Here is a 26,242-nt window from a genome sequence, read left to right as displayed (position 1 = left end):
GCCACTGACTTTAGACTAGGTTTTTTCTGGTCAGTGGCGCAATTGTTTAATGGTACAGCAAAATAGCACCAGGGATTGTTTGCGCCGGAACACGCCTCCTTTTTTGCGCTGAACCGCCCAGGGAGCGCAAGTTCATTCACTAGTTTAGCGACGTGCTTCTGTGGAGGGAAAAGCGCGCTTTGCGCAGGTGCAAAATAGGAATGACACATGCGTCGGTGTACAAAGTCAATTGCGCTGGGTGCAAGATAGGGCCCTATTTAGGTTGCATCATATGCAAATTGGGACGCAGTGCAGGATTTTAGGATCAGTTAAAGAATCAGCAGACGGCACCCATTCACTGATATATTATATACAAATATATTAGAAAAAATATTATTTTTAGGGCAAACTATTCCTATAAACCCGTGCTACAGAATCTTTTTGTTTGGTTGGAATGCTGATTTTGAAGGACACCACTGTAGAGGAGTCGTATTACTGGACCACAGCTGATAAAACATACAAGCTTCTCAAAACAGAGGCACTTTCAGCTGTACTGGAAGTTCAAAAGGAGGAAGTTAGTTTATTGCCCATTCCCGTTTGGAGTTCAGTAGTGTGCACAGGGTTAAACACAGAGTACAGTACAGCACATGCTCACACAGTCTCACACACGCAAGCATTCATTTTACCACATCCAGAGGGCCGTACCCTGAATATCTGAATATCAGGGCCCTGTTGACCAACAACACACACGGAGAGCACATCATGAACCTCAGTAATTCAGGAAAGGGTCAGAACAGCACCTCTTACATTCTGCATAATTCAGTGTTTGGGTTCAGTTCATTGTTCTTCCTCACATCCACTGTTTTTGGTGAACATCACTCCAGTGATTGAATATATTATAGGCTTAAATAAACAAGTCTTTGACCTCTCTTGTCCGGATATGATTGTTGTAGTCTTTTCTACACACACATGAGCTGTCTCAGGTTCCCACTCCCAGTACTTTCCTCATGTGTTCGTAGACGACGTAGGAGATGCTGACCGCCGGGATGACCTTGAGGAAGTTGGGCGCGATGCCTCGGTAGAGTCCCACCACACCCTCCTGGGCCACGATACTCCTGAAGAGGGTCAGCATGGACAGCTGAGGAGCTCCCTTCACTGACGCTGAGGAACCAGAAGAGAAAAAAGAAACGGTACTTCTTCAGTTGCCAGAAAATGTTCAGAATCAATGGAACTTTACTGTTATTAGTACATTATTATAGTTTCATTTGCATCATCACCAGTTTTTTCATTGTAGCTGAGATAACGAAAAAATTAATAAAAAATTAATGTTTACTTTATTTAAAATAAGTAACTTTTTTTATTTTAGCTTTAGTTAATAATAATAGCAATGATGTTCCGAATTCACCTGTTTATGTGAATTTTGGAATATCAATTCGAAAACGCTGGATGGAAATATTTAAATGTGCATACAATCTTAAAATTTGCATGAAAAAGTGCATAACTGTGTATTTAATTAGATTTTTTTTTTGCATAAAATATGATAGAAATCCATTTAGTGAATAAATTCCTCATTGTGAAACAAAACAAATCTTGGTTTCACATTATTGCATTCCCTAACATCATAATGCAAAATAACACAGCTGTATTTTTTATTGCATTTCCGTGCACTTTGAGCTCAGTGATTACATGGGAAAACCCCCACATTATTACAGCAACTTCATTTTTTATTAGTGATATTTTCCGGCAGGTTCCTATGAGCTGATAATTTGGTTGTCTTGAACATGAAGGATGGAAATGATGCTTTATTCACCAATGATTTCTGTGATAATCCTTTTTTTCACATAAATTAACATTTATAGCTTGGGATTGAAGCACAGCTGTTGTCTAATTCTGCGTGTGTCTCTCACCCTGCGCCTGCATGCGTGTTCGGATGAGGGCGAGTGGATAGGACGCCAGCTGTCCGCAGGTGCTGGACACCGTGCCACAGCCCACCAGCACCAGGACGCCCGGATCGGGAGATCCCTCCGTGTGCCGCTGCAGCCAGGCGTTCTTCAGCGTCTGAGAGAGGAAGACCGTGTGAGAAAGAGACTTTACGAAGAAATCATCAACACACACACACACACACACACACCTCGTAGACGGCGAGGTCTATGCCCGCATACGGGATGATGCCCAGCATGTTGGGCAAGTATCCTTTATAAAATGCCAGAACGCCCTCCTTCTGCAGGATCTGTTTAGCACAGTGCGCCACACTCGAATACTGTCCTGTTTTACGAAGAGTGAGACGAGTCTTCAGCACCTAGAGAACCAGAGAAGCAGACAGGAATGAAGCCACAAAATCAATGAAAACAATCAGCATTCCCACAAAAATATGAATCGTTCTCAACATTTATAATAATTAGAAATGTTTCTTGAACATCAAATCAGTATATCAGAGTGATTTCTGAAGATCATGTGACTCTGAAGACTGGAGGAATGATGCTGAAAATCAGAGGTGGGTAGTAACGAGTTACATTTACTTCGTTACATTTACTTGAGTAATTTTTCGGGGTAACGAATACTTTTCGGAGTATATTTAAAGATGGGTACTTTATACTCTTACTTGAGTACATTTTTTGGGAAAAATCTGTACTTTTACTTCGTTACTGTGGGCGACGCCCCTCTTGTTACTTTATCTTAATGCAATAAATGCTTCAGTTTATTCCAAACGCGCCGTCTACTTTTCTCTGGACAATGAGCGATGCCCATTCGCGAATGATTAATTCTTTTGAGTCAACTCTGTTCAAAGGCTTGATCAAACCAGTCGGCAAACGAGTGAATTGGTTCATGAATCAGTTTGAATGAGTCGTTCAGTTCCATGCTGCACGCGCTGAGTGTCTGAAGTGGTTCACTCAGAGTTGTAACGTTTAAGAATATTAGCAGCGTTGAAAACGTGGCTATGGAACTGCACTGAATGAAAGCTAATCTGCAAAGGCTATTATTTGCTTGCGGTGGATATCCTTATTAGATGAACGCGTGTGCGGTCTACTGTTTAACAGGTAATAACTTGGGCTACATTCGATTACAGTACACGATAGCACTGTGACATTAGTTTGTTGTACGTGTGTGGCTTATAACAGGTTGAATGCAGCTTCCAAAAGACAAAGAATAGCCGATTAAGATTTTATTAATTTTAATACAATCACACCAGTGCGAGTACGTTCAGCAAGTCATATCATCAGCTGCTAAATTCAGATCTGTGATCGCTTGCTGGCGCTGAGCCAGAGACAGACGCGTTTTTACAGCGCTGCGCATTAACCAATCACACACGGTTCTGTTGAGCTTTTGAATGCAATCAGGCCAATCAGAGGTGTTCCGATGAGTCATCGCTGAAATGCCGGTGCTTCCTTCACTCGCTCACTTACTGAATACCTCTTTCTGCCGAATTCTCTCGTCAGAAACAACAAAGTGCAGATGTGTGTACGAATCTATAATTAAGATATTGATTTCACAGTGTTAACAGTTTCAGTGATTTTAATGGTAGTTTCTGAGAGTGAATGAAATCTAGACTGTCAGTGAAAATTATGTTTAATGTAAATGTTATTTGCTCTCTTTCTGAACAATGAAAGATTAGTAGCAATATTTATATCACATTAACTTTCAATGTTAAATTCACATTTAAAATAAAGTCAGTCGTATTAAAAATATGTTATGGCATGATACCTATATTTGTTACTTAAATAAACAGACAGGGTTTTATAATAAATTACATAAATTGGAATAAAGGCTGATGAAATATATACATTTATACACACACACATACATTACTTACATTTTTTGTCTATATATCTTTATAAAAAAAGGCTCCGTATATATGACCCAAAGTAACTAGTAACTAACTACTTGAGTAGATTTTTTATCCGATACTCTTTTACTCTTACTCAAGTAACTATTCAAGACTAGTACTTTTACTTTTACTTGAGTAAATATTTCTAGAATTACTTTTACTTTTACTTGAGTAAAGTTTTTGGGTACTCTACCCACCTCTGCTGAAAATACAGCTGCGCATCACAGAAATAAAATACATTTTAAAATCTAGTCAAATAGAAAAGAGTTATTTTAAATTGTACAAATATTTAACAATTTTACTGTATTTTTGGTCAAATAAGAGACTTCTTAAAACATTAAGATTACAGACCCCAATTAGATCTTTTAAACTAGTTAATATATTATATAAACATTTTAAAATCTATTTTAATTAATAGTGATAATTTATGGAAACTATGTATATTTTTATAACATTGCTAATGCCATTATTTTTAAAAAAGGCTTTATTTTACTTAAGTCTATTTCACAGACTTCGCCCTCCATTAACCACAGCTATTCACGGACCACTGCTTTATTCTGAACGCAGAGCACTTTCATGAGCTTTACGTGAGGCCTTTGGTAATGTGAGTGTAGATGTGTGTGTGTGTGTGTGTGTGTGTGGACAGCCAGGCCTCGACATACACACAGTGACCTTGAGGTTCAGTGTGTGCAGGAGCCAGCTGTCATGTGTTGAGTGTGTGTTTACCTCCATTGGGTATATGACAGTTTGAGCCGTCGCTCCAGCCAGTGATCCAGCCACGAACCTCTCCTGAACTTTCAGAGTTCCTCCTTCATTTCTGCCTCTCATCAAGCACTTAATCTGCAGACACAGAGACGCAGGCTGAGTTTTGAGTCGCCGTCCACACGGCTGAGTGTAAAAGACCGAGCCGTACCTGTTCATAGGCCAGGAATTTGATGGCTGTCTCCGGTGCGATCTTCAGCACATTGATGCCGTTCCCCCTCCACAGCGCAGTGAGGCCGCCCTCCTTCACCATCGCATGCAGACCGCGCCACACAGTCCCCTTATCAGAGCTCTGGCCGTGCACCTGAACATCAGCACACAATTCACATGATCTTTAGTGTAATACTACAGTTTAACTAGATAAGAATAAACCCAACACACCTAGACACAATCACGTGCAGTTTCTCACATGACCTCCAGAGGTCAGTGTGGAGCAGAACATATAGAGTGCAACAGTTAGGTTCTGGAAGTAAAGATTCCATTAACTTTTTCCATTAAGGAATTGATTTTTGATAGTAAATTATAAACCTTTATAGACAGACCTACTGCCAGCTCCAAGGTTGTTAATTGATGGTTTTGTTGAAGGTTCAACCAAAGCAATGTATTTTTTTTTTAATAATCATTATTTCAATGTATTTTTTAAATACTCATGTTCAACAGTGTTGAAAAACTACATCACCCATAATTCTGCACAGACGGTCCACCAATCAGAGAAAGAACAATGTGCTCTAACATTTTTTTATTTGATATTAATCAACATCTTTAAATCAATAGTTTTATATTTCTCCTGTCATTCACAATGCTTTACAGGAATTTAGTTTTTTACTTCATTAATGTTGTTCAATACATATTTTGTATCTTCTTCCTTTTTTCTATTTTGAAATACCTTTTGCATCAAATCAAAGTTTGTAATAATTATTTTCAGATTTATTTATTTTTTTGTGCTTACCTAAACTAGTTAACTAGTCAAAAAAAAAAACTAAAACCATTAAATGTTTTGATGTTACTTGAAATAAAATAAAAATATGAACTGAAACTTATTTTATTTCAGCCAGTTGCCAATGCAGCATTTCTCATTTTATTTTAGTTTAACTTGAAACACAATAATAAGTTATAAAAACCACAACAAAACAAAAAAACTAAAATAAAAACTAATAAAAAATAGGAATAAAATGTAAAAAATAAAAAATATATTATCATGGATATTTGTAGTTAGTTAGATGCCGTTCATCTGACAGTACCTAACTCCTATTATCCTTGTTCACACAAGACACAGCTTTCTCTGGATTGCACTGAGAGCTACTTTGAAGGTTTCTAAACCTCAACAGGAACCTCTAAACAGGAAACTGACATTAAATGTGCATCAAAGATCAGATGCTTTCGTTGTGTGAAGACCAAAAGTGCCTGCTCTCAGACCAGTGCTGTCTCACCTGCAGAAACACCTTGAGTCTGTCGAGCGGCGCGGTTCCTGTCCTGGACACCGATCCGGCCACAGCTCCTGCCATCAGCTGCCGCCACACGTACCCTGACTGCTTCTCCTTCTCCGAGAACTCGTCTGGGACCGTCAGGAGCTCTCCGATGTCCAACATCTACATAAACACACAACAACAGCATTACAGGAAGAGAGAGGCCCATTCTATAGTCATACAAAACTCATCTCTCTGCTTGTGCTTCGTACCACCGAGTGTTTCCAGTACTGAGCGATTTCCTCCATGTTGTGCAGAGGGTTAAACAGGAAGTGATCTCGCCACTCGAACCAGTCGATGGTCAAGGAATGGTCTTTATCCATACTGTGGGAACACATTTCACAAGTTCTGCATGTCACAACTGAATCACGCCTGAAAGCACTTTGCACATATGCTAAGTAACACACGCACCTTTGCAGTATTTTGGCAGCTTGCTCCAACGTGACGTCCACGCCGAGATTGTGTAACGACTGCTGGATCTCCCCCACGTCCAACTGACCTACAAACATAAAAACAATGCGTTATTACACTGAAACATAAAGATAAACTAACAATATTGTGAGATAATGAATGCAATTGAAACTAATGCTAATATAAAAATCATTGTAGTTAACTGAAATGAAACCTAAAATAAACCTCGAGTAAAACTATAATGAAAACAAAGTATAAAAAAAAATTAAAAGCTACTTTGGAATTTAATACATACTGTAATCGAATATACTACAATAACACGGATGGAAACTAACCGTCGTTGTTGCGGTCCAAGCTGCGAAACATGAGTTTAAGGCGTTTCTCGTGGGATCGCAGATACTCTGTGAACTCTTCAAAATCCAGCTGACCATCGAGATTAATGTCTCCAGCTCGTACAATCTGCTGAATATAGAGCATTAACAGAGAGATAGAGGAGGGTGGGAGAGAAATGGAGGGGAAGAGGGGTGCCGGGAATCATTAGGAAAGGTGGGATGGGATGCAAATGAAGGAGAAAAGCACATTAAAACCATGCAAAGCCACCAGCCCAAAGCACCAACATCAGACATGAGCAGTCAGAGGTTAATCACTCAATCAAACACAGGTTCATTTCATTCTAATTAAATGCATTGACAAAATGAATGTAAATTAAAAGAAGGAAAGCAGCAGAGAAAGCCAAGTGCACAAAACAGTAGCTTTACAACGTGTTTAATTCATTTAGAAACAATTAATGACTACATAAGTGTTTAAATCCACATAATCAATAGATAAACTGCTAAATGATTGGTTAAAATCTCTCTGATGTGACTCTATCCAGAATTTCTGTACTTCGAGAGAGCTGTGCAAATAAACATGCGTCTGGGAATGAACACAGTGTCCAAATTTACGAGATTAATCACTGCATGCTTTTTTCCTTCAGGGTGTTGCCCCACGATCCCCAGTGCAGCATGTCTGAACGTGTTTGTACGGAGCTGTGCAGACAGTGAGGATCAGAGGCGTTTCACTGCAGGACTCAGGGTGTTACAGTCAGATAAACTCTACATCATTCTGGTGTTTTATGGTGAGGACATCTTAATTAATCACTACACACAAGCTACTGTCACTTTAAATCCACATAAAGTGCTGCACTGAGAAGCTCATTCAAATCATTCCCACAATCCTTGGTATGTTATAATTCAAATCACAATGTAGCTATGCCAGTAATTTCACCCATTTAACTAGTTTGTCCTCCTCTGCAGACGTCTTCATCGCACTTGTGTGTGTGTTGTTGTGTTTATTTATGTGAGCCAGCAGTCACATGACATTTACTCTCTCATGGATCGACTCCAAGACGCTGACCTTTTGCTCAGTCTGCAGCCTACATGTGTTTCTGTGAGCCTGTGTGTGGAGTTGAGTACTTTCTTGCCAATATCATTCCTCATAATGCATAATGCAAATACATACATGAACACATGACTTCAAACCTCACAGCGCACTACAAAATCAAGTTTCGGAAATCAATATAACACAAGATTGTCCCAGACAAGCAGATAATTCGTCTAGTCACATGCTAAACTATAAACTACAGTATGTATTCATTATGTTGGTATGTGGTAAGTGTTGAGGGTGATGCGTTACAAGTTACCGAATCAGATTACTTATTCAAGTAACTAATGAAGTACGGCATTACATAAATTTACAAGAAAATATCTTCGTTTTCGAATCAGTAATGCAAGCTACTTTGAAGAAACCCTGTGTCAGAAGGCAGCTGGAGACCTGGTGATGTTGACTCAGTGCCAGCGGCTGCTGATGCCCTTCCTCTGCTCCTGCCGTTGACCTTGAGATTATTAACTATTAAGCTCATTAACTGGTTCATTAGTGCTGCTACACAGTGCTCTAATCTGCCCTGTTCCTGACCCCGACACAGAGGCCTTCGAAACGACAATCCTGCTGTGCAGTCCTACTTTTATCACATGAAGCATTATGAGTTTGAGTGTGTTTGCGAGTAAGCAGCTACATAACGTGTGTTACTCTTACTAATGGCTCCAGCACATCTGTCTAATCTGAGCTGAACATCATGCTCCATCCCTGCTTTATTTCTGGAGCACTGTGTGTGCTGTCTATCCACAGTGAGATCTCGGCCGTCTGAAATCCTGTTTACATATATTAAATATTGTGGTTTCTACAAGGTGCATCCCATTTGTGTGTACTTCTGCACTATTTTATGTCATTTTCATAGTGTAATAGTGCGAGCAGTGCACTACAAGCAGCTACACATCAAGTGCACTGGAAATTTAATTTCGTTCTAATTAAAATCTACATTAATTGTTTCATTTAAGATGACACTAATGTATACACTATGTACTTAGCATAGTCTATATACCTTATTTTTTAACGTACAAACTTAAATATGGGAGGCTTTCAGTCATTTTAGCTACACAAAAAGACACCATAAATCTGATGTTGCAAACAGGTATTTGCTGTCACATTAGTTTAATTTATTACCATAATCTTAAACCAACTGGTTTGTAGCGCAAACTCTGGTATTTTTGTAGTTGGCTAATGAACCGGAAGTCTCGCAGAATTACAGGAAATTCATCATTAATCCATCGTTGAAAAGTACACTATGTGCGGTTCACGATTTGCGACTGAAATTGCGCTGGGTAGCCACGCCCACCGCGAAATCTCATTGGTCCGAATCGCACTCTGTATTATTAAAGATTAAGCATTAGATTCAATCTGATTGACTGCGACTGTATCGCGTTCTGCAGAATTATCACTTTCAGATGCTCGCGTGACTTGGAGGTGAAGATTATTATCTCCACATCTGACATTAACTCATAAACCTGTGAATTCATAGACAGTTATTCTGCACTATAAATAACCTTCCGTTATGACTGCGTGTGTTGTGTTTCTTCCGTACCTCCTCCACCGAGCTCCACGACAGCCCCCGGGCGGCGAGTCCGACCCGCAGCTCGTTCACATCGATCAGTCCGTTCTTGTTCAGATCCAGCTGCTCGAAGAGCTCGGCCCAGAGCCGCTCGCGCTCCGGATCGACCCCGCTGTCCTGACATCGCGCCCGCGTCCAGCATCCGCTCCGCCACATGATCGTATCCACGCACGGTCACCCACCGGCTCGACGACAGCCAGCACGGGCGGAAGACGCGTTCTGCGCGCGTCCAAAAAAGGAGCTGTTAGCGAAACAATGCCCCTTGCGTCGCGTCCCGAGAGATCGCGTTTCGCAGATGGTGTTTCACACGAGAACCAGGAAGCTTTCGCAAACATGCATTCTGCGCTTCTACGATCCCCACGCGCTAGCGGGTTCTGATCCTCGAGCATTGCGACATTTCAAGACGCCACGCGTCAGTCTATGGTCAAAACATGATGAACGCGCGTCGAGGACTGCAGTGACTTTCTGCTGCCGCAACCCACTGTACAACAGGCTTCAGATTACACCCTCAGGACACGGACAGATCACCGGGAGGAGGCTAAATAACCCGCTTTACTGGTTGATTAGATGCAGCAGCTTCTCCAATGACTGCAGTGTTTACCCGAGTTAAACATCTTCTGTCCTCCAGAACACAACATGATCTTTTCTTCACAAGGGTTTATGAACTCACTTCCTGAGGGTTCATAATGAACCCATAAGTGGGTTTAGATAATATCTGAATATGCAGAAGCATACTCCGATATTTTCCAGTATATCTAATCAGACACAGTATCAGTGTGAGCAGGATAATATATGGTAGAAGTGCACATCTGTGCCAAACCCAAAGCTGGTTTTCTTGGTTACTGACTGGTCTTTAGTTGGTTCAGACTGCTCTGGATAACTGCTAGACAGTTTTTGATCTGCTAGAGATAGACCATCTTGGTCATTCTGGTCAGACCGAGTAAACTTTCAAAAAACAGCTACAATGTTGCAAAAACCAGTTTGAACACTTCAAAGGGCTCGCCCGAAAACTGTCATTATTTACTAACCCTGCGACACAAAATGAGATGTTTGGATGAATGTCCATGCTGTATTGTTCCACATAATGTAAATGAACATAATTCATCAACACAATGCACATCCATTTCCTTCAGTTTTTCAACTGGTTCTGAAACAAAAACATCATGCTTCAGTTTCCTGCAGTAATGTTCACTTTAAATGCATTCACTATCACTTCCATCATCAATAATAGCTCCACAAATGACAGTGTCTGGATACGAGCTGTTCTGTGAACTGATGAACAGAAGAAAAGATCAGCACACAGATGACTACTGCACACCTGTTGCCTTCACTGATCCTGACACAAATACAGGTGATACACTCTTTCTGATGAAAACCACTGTCAGCTTGATCTGAAGCATTTGTGGCTTAATGTTGATTACCACAACAGATAGTTTATCCATACCCTCATTTTCTTTAAAAATGCAATAAATATATACAAATACTGAGTTCCGGTCCATTTACAGTGAGATGATAGATTTGCTCGCCATAAAGTCAAGGGGATTCTTGTTGGTTTTTGTCAATGTTTTTAAAGTTCATCAGCTGAAAAAAACTTGTTTTTAAAGTGATCACAATGATATCGTAATAGATATGGTGTTGACTTTACTATTCTCAGAGAACAATCATTAAAACTTAATTTTGTGAATCTTTACCTTTTACAGGCATTTACCTTCAAAGTGAATGGGCCCAATTTGTAAATGTTCAAACACACTCACACACTCTCTCTCTCCCAATCTCATGTTAAACTTGAGGACCTATAGAGTAGTACTGCATCCTTCATATCTCCGAAGAGTCTTTAGTTTAATCAGATGTATAAAAGAAAGATAAAAAAAAAAAAACACACTTTTGTGTTCCCGCTCTTCCAGGAGAAGTGCCCATATAAGGAATTCCGTCGTTATGACATCATACAAAAAAAAACACCTTTCTGAAACGTTGAGTGTATTTGGCACAGAAATACTCCCTCATTGTCCAACTCGTTTTTTGAGACTTTGACTTGAAAACCCAACTCACTTTAACAAGTGTAAATAACTCCGAATGAAAGCAATAACATTAGAAAAAATGTCAACTGAACCACAAAATGTGTGTTAACATTATTTTGGTGTAAAAAAATTAAATCATAATAATTACATGCTAACCTTTTTAGATCTATCCAATTTTTAACCTTTGTTGCCAAAAAAACACAACGCGGTGAACCCTAAAACGACGTTAAACCTAACGAGAACTTTACAGCTCAAATAATACACGAGAAAACTGAAGAAGAAAATATGAACTTCATATTTCTACTTTTAAATCAATTTCTATTGTAAGTTCCTCCTTAACCTAGAATAGAGGAGCGTTGGATTTTCGTTGTTGTAATCAATATTATGGAACAAATGCTATTGATTGAGTTTAACTTGTACTCAACCGTACAGAAGTTACTTGTTTAAGACAAACAAGCTGAAACGGAGTTATAAAAAACATTATTGTTTTTTTCTTCAGAGAGAATGATGGAAAGCCGTCACAGGACCTGAGTCTCTGCTCAACAGCGAGCATGAGAGAGAGGACTGTCCTAATGATTTGACTCCATGAGTTTACTCGCCGTTTCTTCACTGAATCTCAGCGTACTCGGTGCAGAGGTGTGCTCACAGCATCTACAATAATTATTATATTATAACAATTCTTTAAAGTATATAGAATGCACAGTGAAACACATAAAGGTGGCAAAGGGGCAATAAAACCAGATATAAGCATGAAATCAACTTGTTTTAAAATATTAGCGGTGCTTATCCATGACTTTCACCAGGTAAATTTTGTTCAAAAGAAGATATTATGAAAGCTCAATCATTTCTTATTTATTATATAAAAATAAGCAGAGTCTTAAATATCATGGCCTGTCGCACACATGTAAGATTTGTCATATGTAATTTCCACACCGTGTTTTCTTTAAAAAACCTTGAGAAAGAAGAATAAACGTCAGTCTGTCAGTCCAGAGAGAGGTACACATCAGGTTTTATATGGCGCCATCTAGCGGCTGTACAGTACACTACATGATTGCCTGTCTTCAGGTGGATGTGGAGGATCCAGCAGCTGGGTTTGGGGGTCCAGAGGTCCCGCTCTTCCCTGCTGGAGTCTTCAGCACACTCAGTTTCTTATGAAGGGACTTGCTGGCCCTCTGTGTGACTTCATGCTCGATCCTGTTCCTGATGGCCACCTCCAAACCCTGCGCCACAGACACAAACACACACATTAAACCACTATTACTGACACAGGACGGTTTTACGTGAGGACTGAACGCTTACCTTCTTAAGCTTCTGCTGTTCGACCACTTGAGCTTTTTTGGGTGCGATTATTCTTCCTGAAATAGAGGATTTTAAGAATTAACATGATTAAACTGAATTGCGCACGCGCGTCTGTACCGCAAATGCGTTCACTCAACATGCTGCTACGCAGTAGTCTATAATTATCGCAGTTTTACGCCCACAGTACTCTTCTATTTAAGAACACAATGTTTTTACCCCCTTTCTTGAGTCCTTTCGGTTTTTGTGGTTGCTTTTTAGCTCCTCCGGGTCGCTGCGCCTTGAATTTCTGTTTACCTTGAGGCATTTCAACGGTCTGATCGCAACCGGAAACAGAAAGACGGAAGACGCGAAACAGAATAAAAGTCCCTGAAACGGTTAGGATTAAAATGTAAAATAAAAGTCTACTCTGAATGCCAAACAGAGTGTGTTACGTAAATTTAAAAAATAAAATACGGTTTAATTAATGTTAATAAATAATGCAAAATTGCATACTTAATTGATAAAAATTGCAAACTAATTTTAAGACTAACATGATTTATGAAACAAAATGTTTTGGACTAATTAGGCAGCTAGATTTGGAGAAACAGCCTACAAGTAATATGCAAAATAATCCACAGTATTTATTTTCAATGTGGCTTTATTAATGATAAAAAGTGCCACATTTTAAAAAGTCAAGCATGCCACAAGAGTTTCTCATCAGTATATTTCTTTGCCAAAACGAGGGCCCTCGAAACACACACATAGACACACGCACGCACACGCAACACACAAATGTACAGTTTTAGTTAGAAGCTTCTGACACCAAATTAAAGGTTAGGCACTTTTGAACCAAACAGAATGAGTGTTAAATAGCAAAACAATAGATGATTAAAAACACACTTTCCATTCTCAACAACCAATCACAGGCCTCGATTTATTCAAAGTAGCACTGGAGAAGAGACAAAGTGACAGTAACATGTGGATGCTGGAGAAATCAAGTTAATGCTCTAGTTTGCATGGACAAGAAGGTATAATGATGAATCTCCATGAACAATTATTTCATTTCGAGACTCGGCTGCATCTCATCTCTGCAAGAACACAGTAGGACTCTCTTCTTCATTTCTCCTCTGACTTTAAACTTCATTTTAATTTCTTTTTCTAATATAATTTAGTATAATATGGTTCTGGAAGTCAGTGTTACCAATATCTTCAATAGTTTTGATTAAACCTGATTAATGTAAAAGACTTTATCTGATTTTGTTGAAGAGGAGTACAGAAGATCTCCATGTAGATCATATAAAGCAGACTTCATTTAAACAGATGGACTGCAATCCTTGACCTTTAACCCTTTAAGTTTTAATCCTTCAACTCAGCCATATTTATATGGGTGAAAAATCAGAGAACAAATCAGCCAAATGTGTTTAAAACCCTTTTTAGCTCCAGATCTCCAAATAGATGTTATCACCTGAAAGATTTATGTGAAAAAAACCATGATTGATCAATCAACAACAAAATCGATTCAAATAAATAACCATTCCTTGATTCCTCTGACTGTGATTAAATAATTCAGCAATAATAATAATAATAATCAGACAGAACTGCACACAAATGGAAAGATGCACTGTAGTGGCGTTACTGGAGGAGGCACTGAGGCGTCTCCGCTTTACGACAACAAAACACATGTTCCCCACAAATCCTATGAGCGACTGATCAACCACTCAAGCTTGTCCTGATTTGGTCTCCACAAGAAGTCTGTCAGTACCTCCGGGGCACGTCCTGTTAGTACAGAAGTCTCTGAATCACAGCCCTGAAGAGTGCGTCTGTCACCAGCGGTCACTCCAGTGTCTCGAGGGATTCAAACACACAAGACCTCGAGTCCTGAGTCTCTTCACGTCCTCCTCAGATACAGGGGCGGAGCTGGTCACCGTGATGGTAGGCGTGACAAAGAGGCCTGATTGGCCGGGACGAGCTGTCCGTCATCACCTTTTCTGCTCCCAGATCTCCGGCATGTTTAAGTCCAGATGCTCCAGAGAGCGCAGAGCCTGCACGTTCTCTGAGTAAAACGCCACATCCACCATTACCAGCCTGTAGAGAGAGAAAGATGAGCAGCTGATGGCAGAAAGAACAAGTCACATCCCAGAATTCATGAAAAAAACATTCCTATATAATCACAGACTGGTAGAAAATGATAGTAAAAAAATAGACTAATTTTAAATACATATTTATTATATGTAAAATCAATATTATAGAAATTTGTTTGTAATTCTCAAAGTCGCTCACCCATACTGAGGTCCACCATCATTGCCGACTCCCAGCCGCGCTAACTGTCTCTTCAGATGCAGCTTAAAGCTGGCGTTTATCCTGAGGAACAGCATCTACACACAAGCACACAAACACATGAGTGTATAGCCTGGGCTCCCGCTGATGTCTCCAGCATCACACGTGGCGTCTCACCTGCGTCTGCTCCTCTGGTAACAGCTCATTAATAGCCTCGTGCATCTTAGCCATCTGTTTACACACATTACGCAAACACGCAGACGGCATCGGCGCCTTCACCTCGTACTGCAGAGAACACACACGGTTCAGCCGTGATAAAGCACAGAGATACTACAGAGATCACAGAGACCCAAACCCACCTTAGACAGAGCCTTCTCAAACATACTGTCCATGATGGCCACAAGCTTGGCAGAGATCTCCGCGATGTGATCGTTGTAGTCCTGAAGAGAGAGTGTTAGCAGTGTGAAACAGCTGTGACCGTGTGCTGTGTGCATGAGAGGATGTTTACCTTGGTGATGTGGTCCAAGTGTCTCAGTATGCTGTACTGTCTGGGCTGCAGTCTGGTCTCAAAGTGTGCTCGGATCACAGGGATGTAGTGAACCACCAACTGAAGACAGCGAGACGCCAGAGCTGTGCAACCAAAATAACATTTTATACACTTTTAATTAGAATCAAGCCTGAAATACACCAGGACTCTTATTATGAAATGTATGTGAGTTAATATATGCTCATGTAAAAAAGATGAGAGATTAAATATGCTCTCATACAACAATCTACAGCACATGACAATATAAACACCATCATTCTTCAACTGTGGGCTCATAAGAGATCTTTTGGCATAAATGTGCCCAAATGTAAGAGCTCAAATGAAGATTCTTTAAGGACCCACAGTGCCCCTGTGATTTCAGATTTAGTAAACATCATCAGCGCATCTAGGAGACGCATCACATGTTTCTTCTCACCCAGGTTTCTGGTGGTGATGGTTTTCAGGCCCACCACCTGCAGAGCTCCCGCCCCCAGCACCAGCTGACAGCTGCGAGAATTGAAGTGCTGAGTCATGGAAACAAAGCACAACCTGTCAGTCAAGTGATGTCAGAGGGCAGTGTCCAGCTGAACATCACACACACACACACACACACCTTGAGCAGGTCGGCGAGGCGTGTGAGAATGTCGGTGGTGATGGAGGGGATGTCGTTCACACACTGGCAGTACTCCAGAAACATCCGGATCAGCAGCAGCACCGTCCTGTCAGAGCACACAAAAGGTTAAAGGTCACAATAGGGACAGGAGGAGAACTTACTGGTCAAGTAGTGAAAACTCACCCCACCACAGCGTACTTCTGCGCATCGACGCACAGAAACTCACCGGGCTTCCTGTCCTCGGACCCTGAGACACACCAAATACATTCATCACACACTATGTGATCGGCAAAGTACAAAAATAATCATTCACTTATAATACAGAAATCTGTATAACTAGGGAAAAAAATATGTTTAGATTAGGTTTATAAAACTTAAAAGGGGTCATGAACTGCCTTTTTTATTTTGTACTGTTCTCTGAGGTCCACTTATAATGTTATCAAGATTTTTACATAAAAAAAAAAACATCAGTGTTGAAGTTATAGGCTCTTTTATGGAAATCCATATGTATATACTTAATTATTTAGGAACTGCCATAGTTCACTACCTGTGTGTCTGCGCTCGGGCAGCATGATGCGTCCGTCAGCGATGGAGTCGACCAGATCCTGAAACTCAGCCGGGACCTCGGCCTGCTTCCAGCGCTCGTTATCCAGCAGCAGACTGCACACACACACACACACAGCAGTGACTCACTGAGCTCTGCCTGGAAGCTCACAGCTCTAAAGCGCACGAGGGCAGCTGTACCTGAGTTTAGTCTTGCGCTCTTCATGGAAGCGCTGCACGAAGCGGTTGGCCTGACTCTGCAGCGCCCCCCTCAGGCTCATGCTGCGCCGGCCACACAGCTCTTCAGTGTCTCTGACGAACGACTCCACCGCTTGACTCAAACACACAAACTCTGACGCGCTCAAGCGCTCCAGAGAGCCGTCCTGCACAACCAGACTGACGTCAACAGCTGTGCTTCGTAGTGTCAGCGTTATGTAACTCATACAGGAGGAGACCAACTCGTCATGTTTAAAGGAGTTTTGAAAGCAGCGATGCGTTAAAAGTGCTCGAACCGGTTGTGTGTGTTTACCTTGGCTCGGGTCATCAGCACTTTGACGCAGCGGTCGTGACTGACGTCTGATGCCGTGTACAGCAGCTCCTGAACGTTACTGGCCACCCGACTCAACTCCAGATCAGACGGCATGACGTCCTCACTACTGCCAGACAGAACACACATGTTTCACAGATTTTCACAGCCGGTGTATTCATGCTGTTACACAAAGGATATACATATACAAAAACATTTTTTTTGCATTACAATAAATCAAATTTGTGTAGAAATGTTAAATGTTATAACATACTTCAATATTTGTATACAAAACATTATGTAAAAAAAAAGAAGAAAAAAAAGAAATATATATATATATATATATATATATATATATATATTTATTTTTACTTTTTTTTTATGAAGGAAGTCTCTTCTGCTCACCCATTTATTTGTTAAAAAATACAGTGAAAACAGTAGTATTGTGAAATATTGTTATAATTTATAATAGCCGTTTTATATTTGTATATATATTGTAAAATGTAATTTATTCCTGTGATGGGCAGCTGAATTTTCAGCATCATTCCTCCAGTCTTCAGTGTCACATTCAGAAATCACTCTGATATACCGATTTACTGCTCAAGAAATATTTCTGTTTATCAACAATGCCGAAAACAGGTGATGAATATTGTTGTAGAAACTGTGATACATGTCTCTTTAGATTGTTTTGATGAATAGAAAGTTTGATTAGTTAATGCATACTCGCTGAATTGTTTATTTAGAAAATAAATATTTTCCCCAAACCTTTGAACCACAGAAACGCTTCTGTAATGCTAACTCACATGGCAGCAGCGCCTCCTATGGGCAGGGAGGAGGTAGTGTTGGAGTTGTGTTCCCTGCTGGAGGATGATTCGGTGGTTACGGAGGCCGAGTCGCTCCCACAGGTCTCTGTGTGTGTCTGTGCTCTCAGCTGTGCGTGTGCTGCTGCATTACTGCGTTGCTCCGCTTCATTCAGCGCATCGCTGATGAACAGCCCCTCGTGAGTGAGATATGCAAGCTCCGCCTCTCCTGAATGAAGGGCGGGGCCTCCAGACTCCGCCTCCTCTTCCTCCTCATTGGTCCTGCCGTCAGAATGATTGGCGTCTGCTAGCCGACTCCTCTGGCTGCTGTCCAGCACCTCCAGCACCACGTTGCGGATGACGCTGAGCGTAGCCTGAATCAAACACAGGTGAGTTTGCATTGTGGACATTTTGAAGCAAACACTGTTTGCCAGGAACGTCGAATGCAAGTCTATTTTGAAGTTGTGTTGACCAAGTGAAGCTTTCTGAATGTCAGTGACTGCTGGTGGTTTATAACAAGTATAGTGCATTTCGTCCTGAAGAACATCAGTCTGTTACCTTGATCCTCTTGAGGAACAGGATGAAGTGCTCAAAAATATCCAGCAGCAGATCAAACCACTGATGAAACGTCATCAAGCGCATCTGCTCGTGAAATCTGCATCACACACACACACACACATAGTCAGTTGTGATAAACAGTGCAGTGATATTTATATTAAACATATATTAACTCACTTGACAGTGTCTGCATCGATCTCACTGATCTGCGACACAGACTTCATAACACACTGTGTGGGGAAAAAGAGAGAAGTCATACAAAGAAACATTTGGATTTTCATTTTTGTGTTTCTGTCATGTGATGTACCTGTCGAACGATGTTTTTAGCTGCTCGGATCATCTCCTCGCTGTAGATGTCCAGGAAATCCAGCTTCCTCTGTCTCAACAGGCCGAAGACCAGAGACTGCAAGCGATCCTGTGATGAAGACACAGATTTATAACCACAACACGTGCAGATCAAAAACATCACCAAACAACACATGCTGCGGAGATCATCTTGATTTGATTTCCAATTACAATGAACCAGATTTCACTCTCATCGTCTGTGGTTTTGCACTTTCATTAAGGAAATTAAATCAGATCGGCGGTTTCGTCGGTGTGGGATTTGGAGCATTACATGACCAACCTTTCCTGACGCTGCAGGCTGCTGTGGGACCTGTATGAGAAGATCTGACACTGTAAACCTCAAACCAACACTGGCCCACATCCAACACAAACATGACCTGATTTACAGAGCGCAGCCTCGTCGACGGGTACATGGGCTCGATTTTACTTCACACCTGGCAACTGGAAACCACTGTTGTGGTCTGCATGCAACGATTCACGTTCAACGACATTTACTCGCAAGTTCAGATTCACATTTAAAATGATGTGACAGGAAAACCTGCACCAATGCCAGAACGCCTGGGTTTCCTCTATTTTTGGTTCAAAAGTTCAGGGTCAGTGAGTGTTTATTTTAAATTCAGTAAACTTCTATTCAGCAAGACTGCATTACATTGATCAAAGGTGACAGTAAAACATTTACAATGTTACAAAAGATTCCCATTTCAAATCAATGCTGTTCTTTTGAACTTGTTTTGAGCAGCAAATCAGCATATTAGACTGATTTCTGAAGGATCACGTGACGATGAAGACTGGAGGAATGATGCTGACAATACAACTGCACATCACAGCAATAAATTACTATATAACAGTTATTTAAAATATAATATTTCACAATATTATCGTTTTTATAACATTTTTGATCAAGTAAATGCAGCCTTGAGGAGCAGAAAAGACTTCTAAGACTTTTAAACTTTAAATCAGACACATCTGCATGCATTCAGACCTTTTTATAAGCTGAATACACTTCTGCAGTGCAGCTGTGGTGAATGCTCTTTTAGGAGGATGTTTTGTGCTGTGAGAGTTATGGTATGTTGTCACAGTACAAAGATCTGTTATTTCAGAAGATAAAGGCACATTTGATTCCTGCTGACCTTCTCCAGGACCTGAGCGTCCTCCTCAAAGGCTCGACTGAGATCGCTCTGAGTGTACGTGGAGAAATCGGCCACCATCATCTTATCGATCAACCTCTCCATCTCACAGAGCTGAGAACCCAGGTGCCTGCGGACAGAGACACGAACAACAGGAAATAAACCGCATGCCCACATTCTTACTCTTCTGTTCCTTGTACGGTAAGTATGTTTCCTGGTGCAGGTGTTTTTGCACCTGAAGCTGTGAATCCCCTGCAGTTCCTGCTGCAGCACTTCTTTGGTGGTGGCGATGAGCTCCAGCGCCCCGACGAACTCTGAGGTGGAGAGCAGCAGCTGCACGGTGGGCTGCGTCTGGTGCACGGCCGCCATCAGCTTCAGCTTGTTGTGTAGCTTGATGCAGTTGTTGCGGGTCAGAGTGTCCCGCAGTGCTTGTAGCGGCCCACGGCACATCACGCGGTCGATGGCGGCGGTGCGTGCGCGGAGCTTGGCCACAGCATCGGACGTCTCTCGCAGACGATCCTGGAGCTCGTGCTGCGACGACATGGCGTGAAAAAAAGCCTCAGAGCGGAGAGAGATCTGCCGAGCGATGCTCACCTCCACCACGTCCAGATAGTGACTCAACTACAGAAAAACAGACACCAGAGCCTTCCATTATGGGATGTTCTGCCAGACTGTCCTCTTCATTTGTAAACAATACATCAAAATTTATGCGAACTGGCATATTGGTTAACTAAAACCATGAAAAACGTGTTTGTTACTCAAATAAAATAAACATTGACTGAAAAAAAAAAAAATAATAATAAAAAAAAAAAAAATTATATATATATATATATATATATATATATATATATATATATATATATATATATATATATATATATATATTTTTTTTTAATTATCATTTCAGCTAGTTGCCGAGCCAACATTTCTCATTTCGATGTACTAAAATAAATGTAAACTAATTATATATTTAAAAAAGTCAAACTATATAGGCATATTAAATTATTTTCTTTTACAAAAACACAAGAAAATTACTAAAACTGTACCTGGAATAAAAAATAAATAAACTATAACTATAATAATATTTTAATAATAGCACTGATTGGTCGTGATGACTCATGGTTTTTTTTCACCTTTTCCTGCAGTAACCGTGACGACGCAACATCTCGGCTGTTTTTGCCCCCGGCGACGCTGAAGTGAGACCACGGCAACACTGCGTTAAACGTGGCTGGATCATTCAGCACAAACTCAGGCTTCATGAAGATCTGAGGGAGATGGAGAGAAGAAGATCAGAAGGCAAGCGGATCCAGAGGAAGTACTCATTCATTTTCTCCACAGAGCTTTATTTAGCTCTTTGAGACAACATTTCATACTTTGGTTTACAGCAGATCTCTCTATCTCTGCATGGAGAAACTAAATGTGTATTTACCTTGGGCACCTGCTCCAGTTCAGCTCTGGCTTTATCTACGAGAGAAGTGAGGCACAAACACACATTACAGAAGCTAAAGCGGTTCCTCTGACAGAGCGCTTGTGTTCTGATGATGGCAGCTTCAGAGTTCAGTGAACCGTACCGTGATTATTGGTGATGGTGGGCACTGCCAGATCGTCTTTGTTCAAGCAGATGTTCTTACAGCGCTCGTGAATCTTCTCCCTCTGAGAGACACAAACAAACAGTCGGCGTGAGATGCTGTGTTTATGAGAGCCTCCACAGCAACATTTCCAAAACACATTCTGACTCTCCGATCCCGACGCAGAACAGAACCAGCTGACCACTAAAAAAAGATCTTCTTGTGAAGGAAACGCAGAGGCTCATTCTTCAGAAGCATCCCAGGTGGAAAAGCAGAGTCATGTGACCTTCAGAAACCCACAGAGACACACCGCCTGCCATGGTCTTGAGCCCAGCCTGTTCTCACCAGTGTGCCAGATAAACACAAGCAACCCAGACTAAATAAAGTCTTCTCCAGCTTAAGATCTGACAGGGAACAGAACAAGACCCTCAGTGTCTATTAATACACCGCGAGGTCACTAACAGCCTCCAGACCCTAGTGAGATGCCTGCAGCAGTCATACATGTGCTCCAGGAGCAGAGCTGCTTTAAAAATGCTGTTTTAATCAATATTTGTGTGTCCCATATATTGATGTCCTATTGCCAGTATTATTTATATTATATATTATACTACCATTTATACTATTATAGTTTGTCTTAATATTTTCAACTTGATTCTATTTTAATATTTTGTTTTTATTTGATATGAATACTTTAACTTAGTGGCAGTTTTATTTGAGTAATATTATACTATTATGGTATTTATTTATATATTTTTAACTGAGCTTTATTTTTATATTTTCAACTATTTACATTTTCTATGTGCTTTTGTCATTTTTATAAATTTTTGTTATTTTATATATACGTGTGTGTGTGTGTGTTTGTGTGTCTTTTTTTCAGTGCCAAGTAAATAATTCTAATTTTATAAAATAAAATTTTTCCATATAGTTTGTCCATCCATATTCTATTTATAGATTTTATTCAGCATTATTTAGATAATAAAAAATGCAACAGTTACTGCCAAATCAGTCACATAATGAGGCGTGATGACTGCTATGATCCGGTCTATGTAGCAGTCAGTTTCAGGAGGCAGTGTGTGAATTATTCATCTGCGTTCACCTGAGCCGTCTCCTGCAGGTACGAGCTGAAGTGTTCTCGGCTGATGTTGGGCAGGTAGAAGGAAGGCATGACCTCGGTCTCGGTGAAGTCCAGGCCCCAGGTCTTAGTGAAGAAGTCTGACTCTCTCTTGGCCAGCCTGGGGTCATTGAGGGCCGCGGGGAGGTTCACTTTAGAGTTATACACAGTCCAGCGGTGCTGGTCAGCCACAACAGACGGCCCATCACAGAGAGCTCCAGCCTCACCTGTACAGACCACGAAAGAGGATCAGGGAAGAATATTAGTACTGTCTTAAAAAAACTTTATTAGAGACAACTAAAACCAGAAAAAAAGTAACTTATATTCTAAAAAAAAAAGAAAAGAAAAAAAAAATCCATTCTAAACTAGATCTATTTTAAACTGAAATAAGAAATACATGTTTAAAAAATTGAAATACTTTTAATTATTATTATTATTTTTTTTACATTTTACATTTCTGTACAAAAAACTGTTCAAATAGTTTTTAGTAAAAATGACAAATGTTGCCTTGGAAAATAACTGTCTCTGAAATAAAATACGTTTGACTTTTTACTAATATTATTGTTGAAATATTAACAATACAGAACAAGAACTAAAGTTCTTCAAAAGAGTAAGATGTGGCTGATCCCAGATCAAGCTCTGCTGGTCTCTCACCGGGGGGCTCTTTAGGGCACACGTCCGGTAAGGAGCGCACCCTTCGATAGTGTCTGGGGGCCACTGAAGGGTCCCTGGGCTTCCGGAAGAGTCCATCGCTGGATTGAGGGATCGGAGGCGAGCCCTGATTTGAGGACATCACTGCGGATCCCTCACATGTGAAGAGAGCACAAGAACACACATCAACTTCCTGTCAGCACAGGAAGTACCAGTCTTTTAGAAGAAAAGCACTAGATTTCCCTTCAAACTAATGTCAGACTGGTTTAAACCGTTGTGAAATACTAAAGGTTTCAGTCGAATGATGGAAAACAATTACAAACTTGACAAAAAAAAAATTCCCCTTGGTTTATCACATAGTGTTGTTATTAATATTATCAGCAGAATATCTGTTCCGCCCACACAGAGAACAAAAACAAGTGAGTCAGAGTGAAAAACGTACAGAGGAAGATGGAGTCAGACACACACACACACACACACACCTAACATGTTGCAGGTGTGTGTGCAGCAATCTGAATCACTTCTAGCCGTTTACTCCGATCTGACTCCTGAGAGAGCAGACAGACGGAGAGAAGAGCCTGGATCTGAGATCTGAACCAAAGCAGTGCAAGAGCACGGCACACATCTGCTTTCTAATATTCAGAATGAGAAACGAAAGCACTGTGGTTTGACATCAGCTGCTGCAGAGTCTGAGAGCAGGAAGAGCCCGACCAACTCTACACCCTACACAACTCACTCAGAAGCCCGACGAGAACTCACTCCAGGCATCTTCACGCAGACATTCACATGACATACATGCTTTATGTGAACAAAATCAATCCTGTTTTTATGTAACGAAAAAGTATTGTTTTTCTTGCACTGTTTTTATGAGAACTGAGCAAATTTTTCTCCCAATTCTTACTAAATTAAATAATAATAATAAATAGATTTATAATTTTTAATTAAATATAAATTAAATAAACGTTTTCCTAAAATATTAATTAAATCCTATAAAAATAAACAAATAAAAAACAGTTGGTTAAATGTTTTCTGGACATGCTTGCATTATTCAGTTGATGTTGTTTTTATCATAACTGAACATATCTTTTCTAGGGCAGCAGTATTTCTTAAAAAATATATATTGTTTATTAATTTATTTATGATTTGTGTGTTAAATGTCAACTGGATATGTTTGCAAGATTCAGCTGATTAATGTTAATCAAATGTCAATCCAAAAAGAAAAACAAAACTATCCTTGATAAAGAAAATGAATCTGTTTTTTTTTTTTTTTTTTTTGCATTGTGGCATTCTATATACAGTACATCTCAATGTTTTCCAGGCCCTAATGAACAGGGAATCGGGTCTGAAACCAAGAAATCTCCAAATAATTAATATTAGCGTATTGAATAATGAATGACTTTGAATGGATAAGACAGGACACAGAACAGATACAGTGCTGAGAGCTGATCAGATGAAATGAACAGCTCTATCATAATCTCCTCACAATGAAGCCTCTCACTTAAGATAATCGACTAACTATCTATATTTGATGAACTACAGATATTATTAGATATTATATAACTCTATGAGACATTACAGATGCTTCTTACCTAGAAAGCTGTGAATGACAGCTCAGCCCCATTCAAGATCTGATAATAATCACTACTGAGCATCATGTGGAGACGCACACCTCAGCTTGATGTTATTTATTATATTATATGTTTGATTATTCATACACAAATCAAAGAAACAATCGCCTGTTAAGAGCAAAACACATCAACTCAGCGCTAATAAGGCCGTCGCATTCGCATTAACGCACCCATGGACGTTTAATTACACATTTGAAGAGCATACACTCGTAATGTCAAGTGTTTTATAGTAAGTTCGTCAGTTTAATGTGTTGTGTTTGTTATTGTGTGCTGCTGTTAGCCGCAGCGCTAATCAAGATAAACATCCGTTTCCGCTTCACTAAACGCTTCACACACACTCACAAACCTCTGAGATACCTGTTATATGAAATAAAGCAGCTCCTGGAGATCATAATATCGTCAGATCCCGCTCACATCTTCACAGACGGACTCATATCGCTCACTCAGCGGTCCGCCGGCCACCGGCCCATAATGCACTGCGCGCGTAACGCGGAGACTTCCGGTTTACACGCGTACAAGACGAACGTCATAAAGTTATTCGATCCGTTATTATAAAGTCTTATTCAAGACTTTTGTATTTTTTAAGATTCCTTGAAAAAATAAAAATAAAACATTTACAGTCTTATATGTACTTTCTTTTAAAATAAAACTAAAATAATACCTTCTTTTTCTATTTTCAAGAAAGATATCGGTGCTCGAATGAAATAACTCCGCTTTATTATAATGTTTTTTTCTTTTATCCATTCTCTGTCTTATTCATTCATTAATTATGTATTTCTGTTCATTTGTTCATTCATTCAGCTTTCTTAACGTGTATTTTAATATAAACAAATATTATTTATTTATTTATTTTGAAGTAAGAGTTATTAACGTAAATTTTCTAGGAATAATACAAAAATATTTCCGAGAACAATACAGTTTTCAACCATCATGTAATATAATAAAATATAATACACTTCAGTCCATTAAATTAATTTCATGAATAATCCTTTTAGGATATTTATTGTCTTTATTCTTGTATTGTTCTTTGTTGCAAAATAAATACAGTAATTTGCGCTGACTTCTTTCATTAATTGTTTTGTTCTCATTCATTGTCTGCATTTTCTGTAACATTTTATTCATTATTCTCATTCATTCATTGATTTATTTTTATTTATGTGCTTTACTTCATTCATTCAGCGATCTGAATGAATGGCAACAGGAACAGATAGAGAGTGTTTTCTTCTGACCACATAACATTTTA

General features: G+C 39.9%; 3 protein-coding genes across 13 annotated transcripts; all 3 read right to left on the bottom strand.

Annotated features, from left to right (window-relative positions):
• Positions 1-533: 533 nt before the first annotated feature.
• On the bottom strand, positions 534-12,287 carry LOC128019710 (calcium-binding mitochondrial carrier protein SCaMC-3). 4 transcript variants are annotated; one of them, XM_052605877.1, is made up of 10 exons: positions 9,404-12,287; positions 6,780-6,906; positions 6,445-6,532; positions 6,246-6,357; positions 5,998-6,156; positions 4,719-4,871; positions 4,532-4,645; positions 2,111-2,278; positions 1,887-2,037; positions 534-1,140 (listed from the first exon to the last, which is right to left on the bottom strand). In XM_052605877.1, the coding sequence occupies exons 1-10, from the start codon at positions 9,584-9,586 to the stop codon at positions 959-961; spliced, it is 1,437 nt and encodes a 478-aa protein (XP_052461837.1). In that variant the 5' UTR covers positions 9,587-12,287; the 3' UTR covers positions 534-958. The 4 variants fall into 4 exon arrangements, with proteins under 4 accessions (XP_052461837.1, XP_052461847.1, XP_052461819.1 ...); XM_052605887.1 differs by having other exon boundaries at positions 6,780-6,903; XM_052605859.1 differs by having other exon boundaries at positions 6,246-6,532.
• Positions 12,288-12,439: 152 nt separating this feature from the next.
• On the bottom strand, positions 12,440-13,127 carry ca1h19orf53 (chromosome A1 C19orf53 homolog). The gene is made up of 3 exons (XM_052605941.1): positions 12,964-13,127; positions 12,748-12,803; positions 12,440-12,668 (listed from the first exon to the last, which is right to left on the bottom strand). Exons 1-3 carry the CDS (start codon positions 13,049-13,051, stop codon positions 12,510-12,512), a joined length of 303 nt encoding a protein of 100 aa, XP_052461901.1. The 5' UTR covers positions 13,052-13,127; the 3' UTR covers positions 12,440-12,509.
• A 499-nt stretch (positions 13,128-13,626) lies between these two features.
• On the bottom strand, positions 13,627-25,552 carry LOC128019650 (vacuolar protein sorting-associated protein 54). 8 transcript variants are annotated; one of them, XM_052605773.1, is made up of 24 exons: positions 25,357-25,503; positions 23,375-23,525; positions 22,706-22,947; positions 21,613-21,694; positions 21,471-21,505; positions 21,175-21,306; positions 20,277-20,662; positions 20,045-20,171; positions 19,195-19,224; positions 18,877-18,984; positions 18,747-18,799; positions 18,570-18,666; positions 18,015-18,385; positions 17,215-17,341; positions 16,887-17,068; positions 16,690-16,802; positions 16,326-16,389; positions 16,143-16,248; positions 15,966-16,053; positions 15,512-15,633; positions 15,363-15,443; positions 15,181-15,288; positions 15,007-15,101; positions 13,627-14,811 (listed from the first exon to the last, which is right to left on the bottom strand). In XM_052605773.1, the coding sequence occupies exons 2-24, from the start codon at positions 23,511-23,513 to the stop codon at positions 14,706-14,708; spliced, it is 2,994 nt and encodes a 997-aa protein (XP_052461733.1). In that variant the 5' UTR covers positions 23,514-23,525; positions 25,357-25,503; the 3' UTR covers positions 13,627-14,705. The 8 variants fall into 8 exon arrangements, with proteins under 8 accessions (XP_052461733.1, XP_052461748.1, XP_052461740.1 ...); XM_052605788.1 differs by having other exon boundaries at positions 23,375-23,515; positions 25,357-25,477; XM_052605780.1 differs by having other exon boundaries at positions 25,346-25,470.
• Positions 25,553-26,242: the final 690 nt, after the last annotated feature.

The sequence above is a fragment of the Carassius gibelio genome, chromosome A1 (genome assembly GCF_023724105.1).
Source record: "Carassius gibelio isolate Cgi1373 ecotype wild population from Czech Republic chromosome A1, carGib1.2-hapl.c, whole genome shotgun sequence".
Classification (NCBI taxonomy): domain Eukaryota; kingdom Metazoa; phylum Chordata; class Actinopteri; order Cypriniformes; family Cyprinidae; genus Carassius; species Carassius gibelio.
Note: the sequence above shows the minus strand (reverse complement) of the source record. Positions and strands in the feature narration are given on the sequence as shown.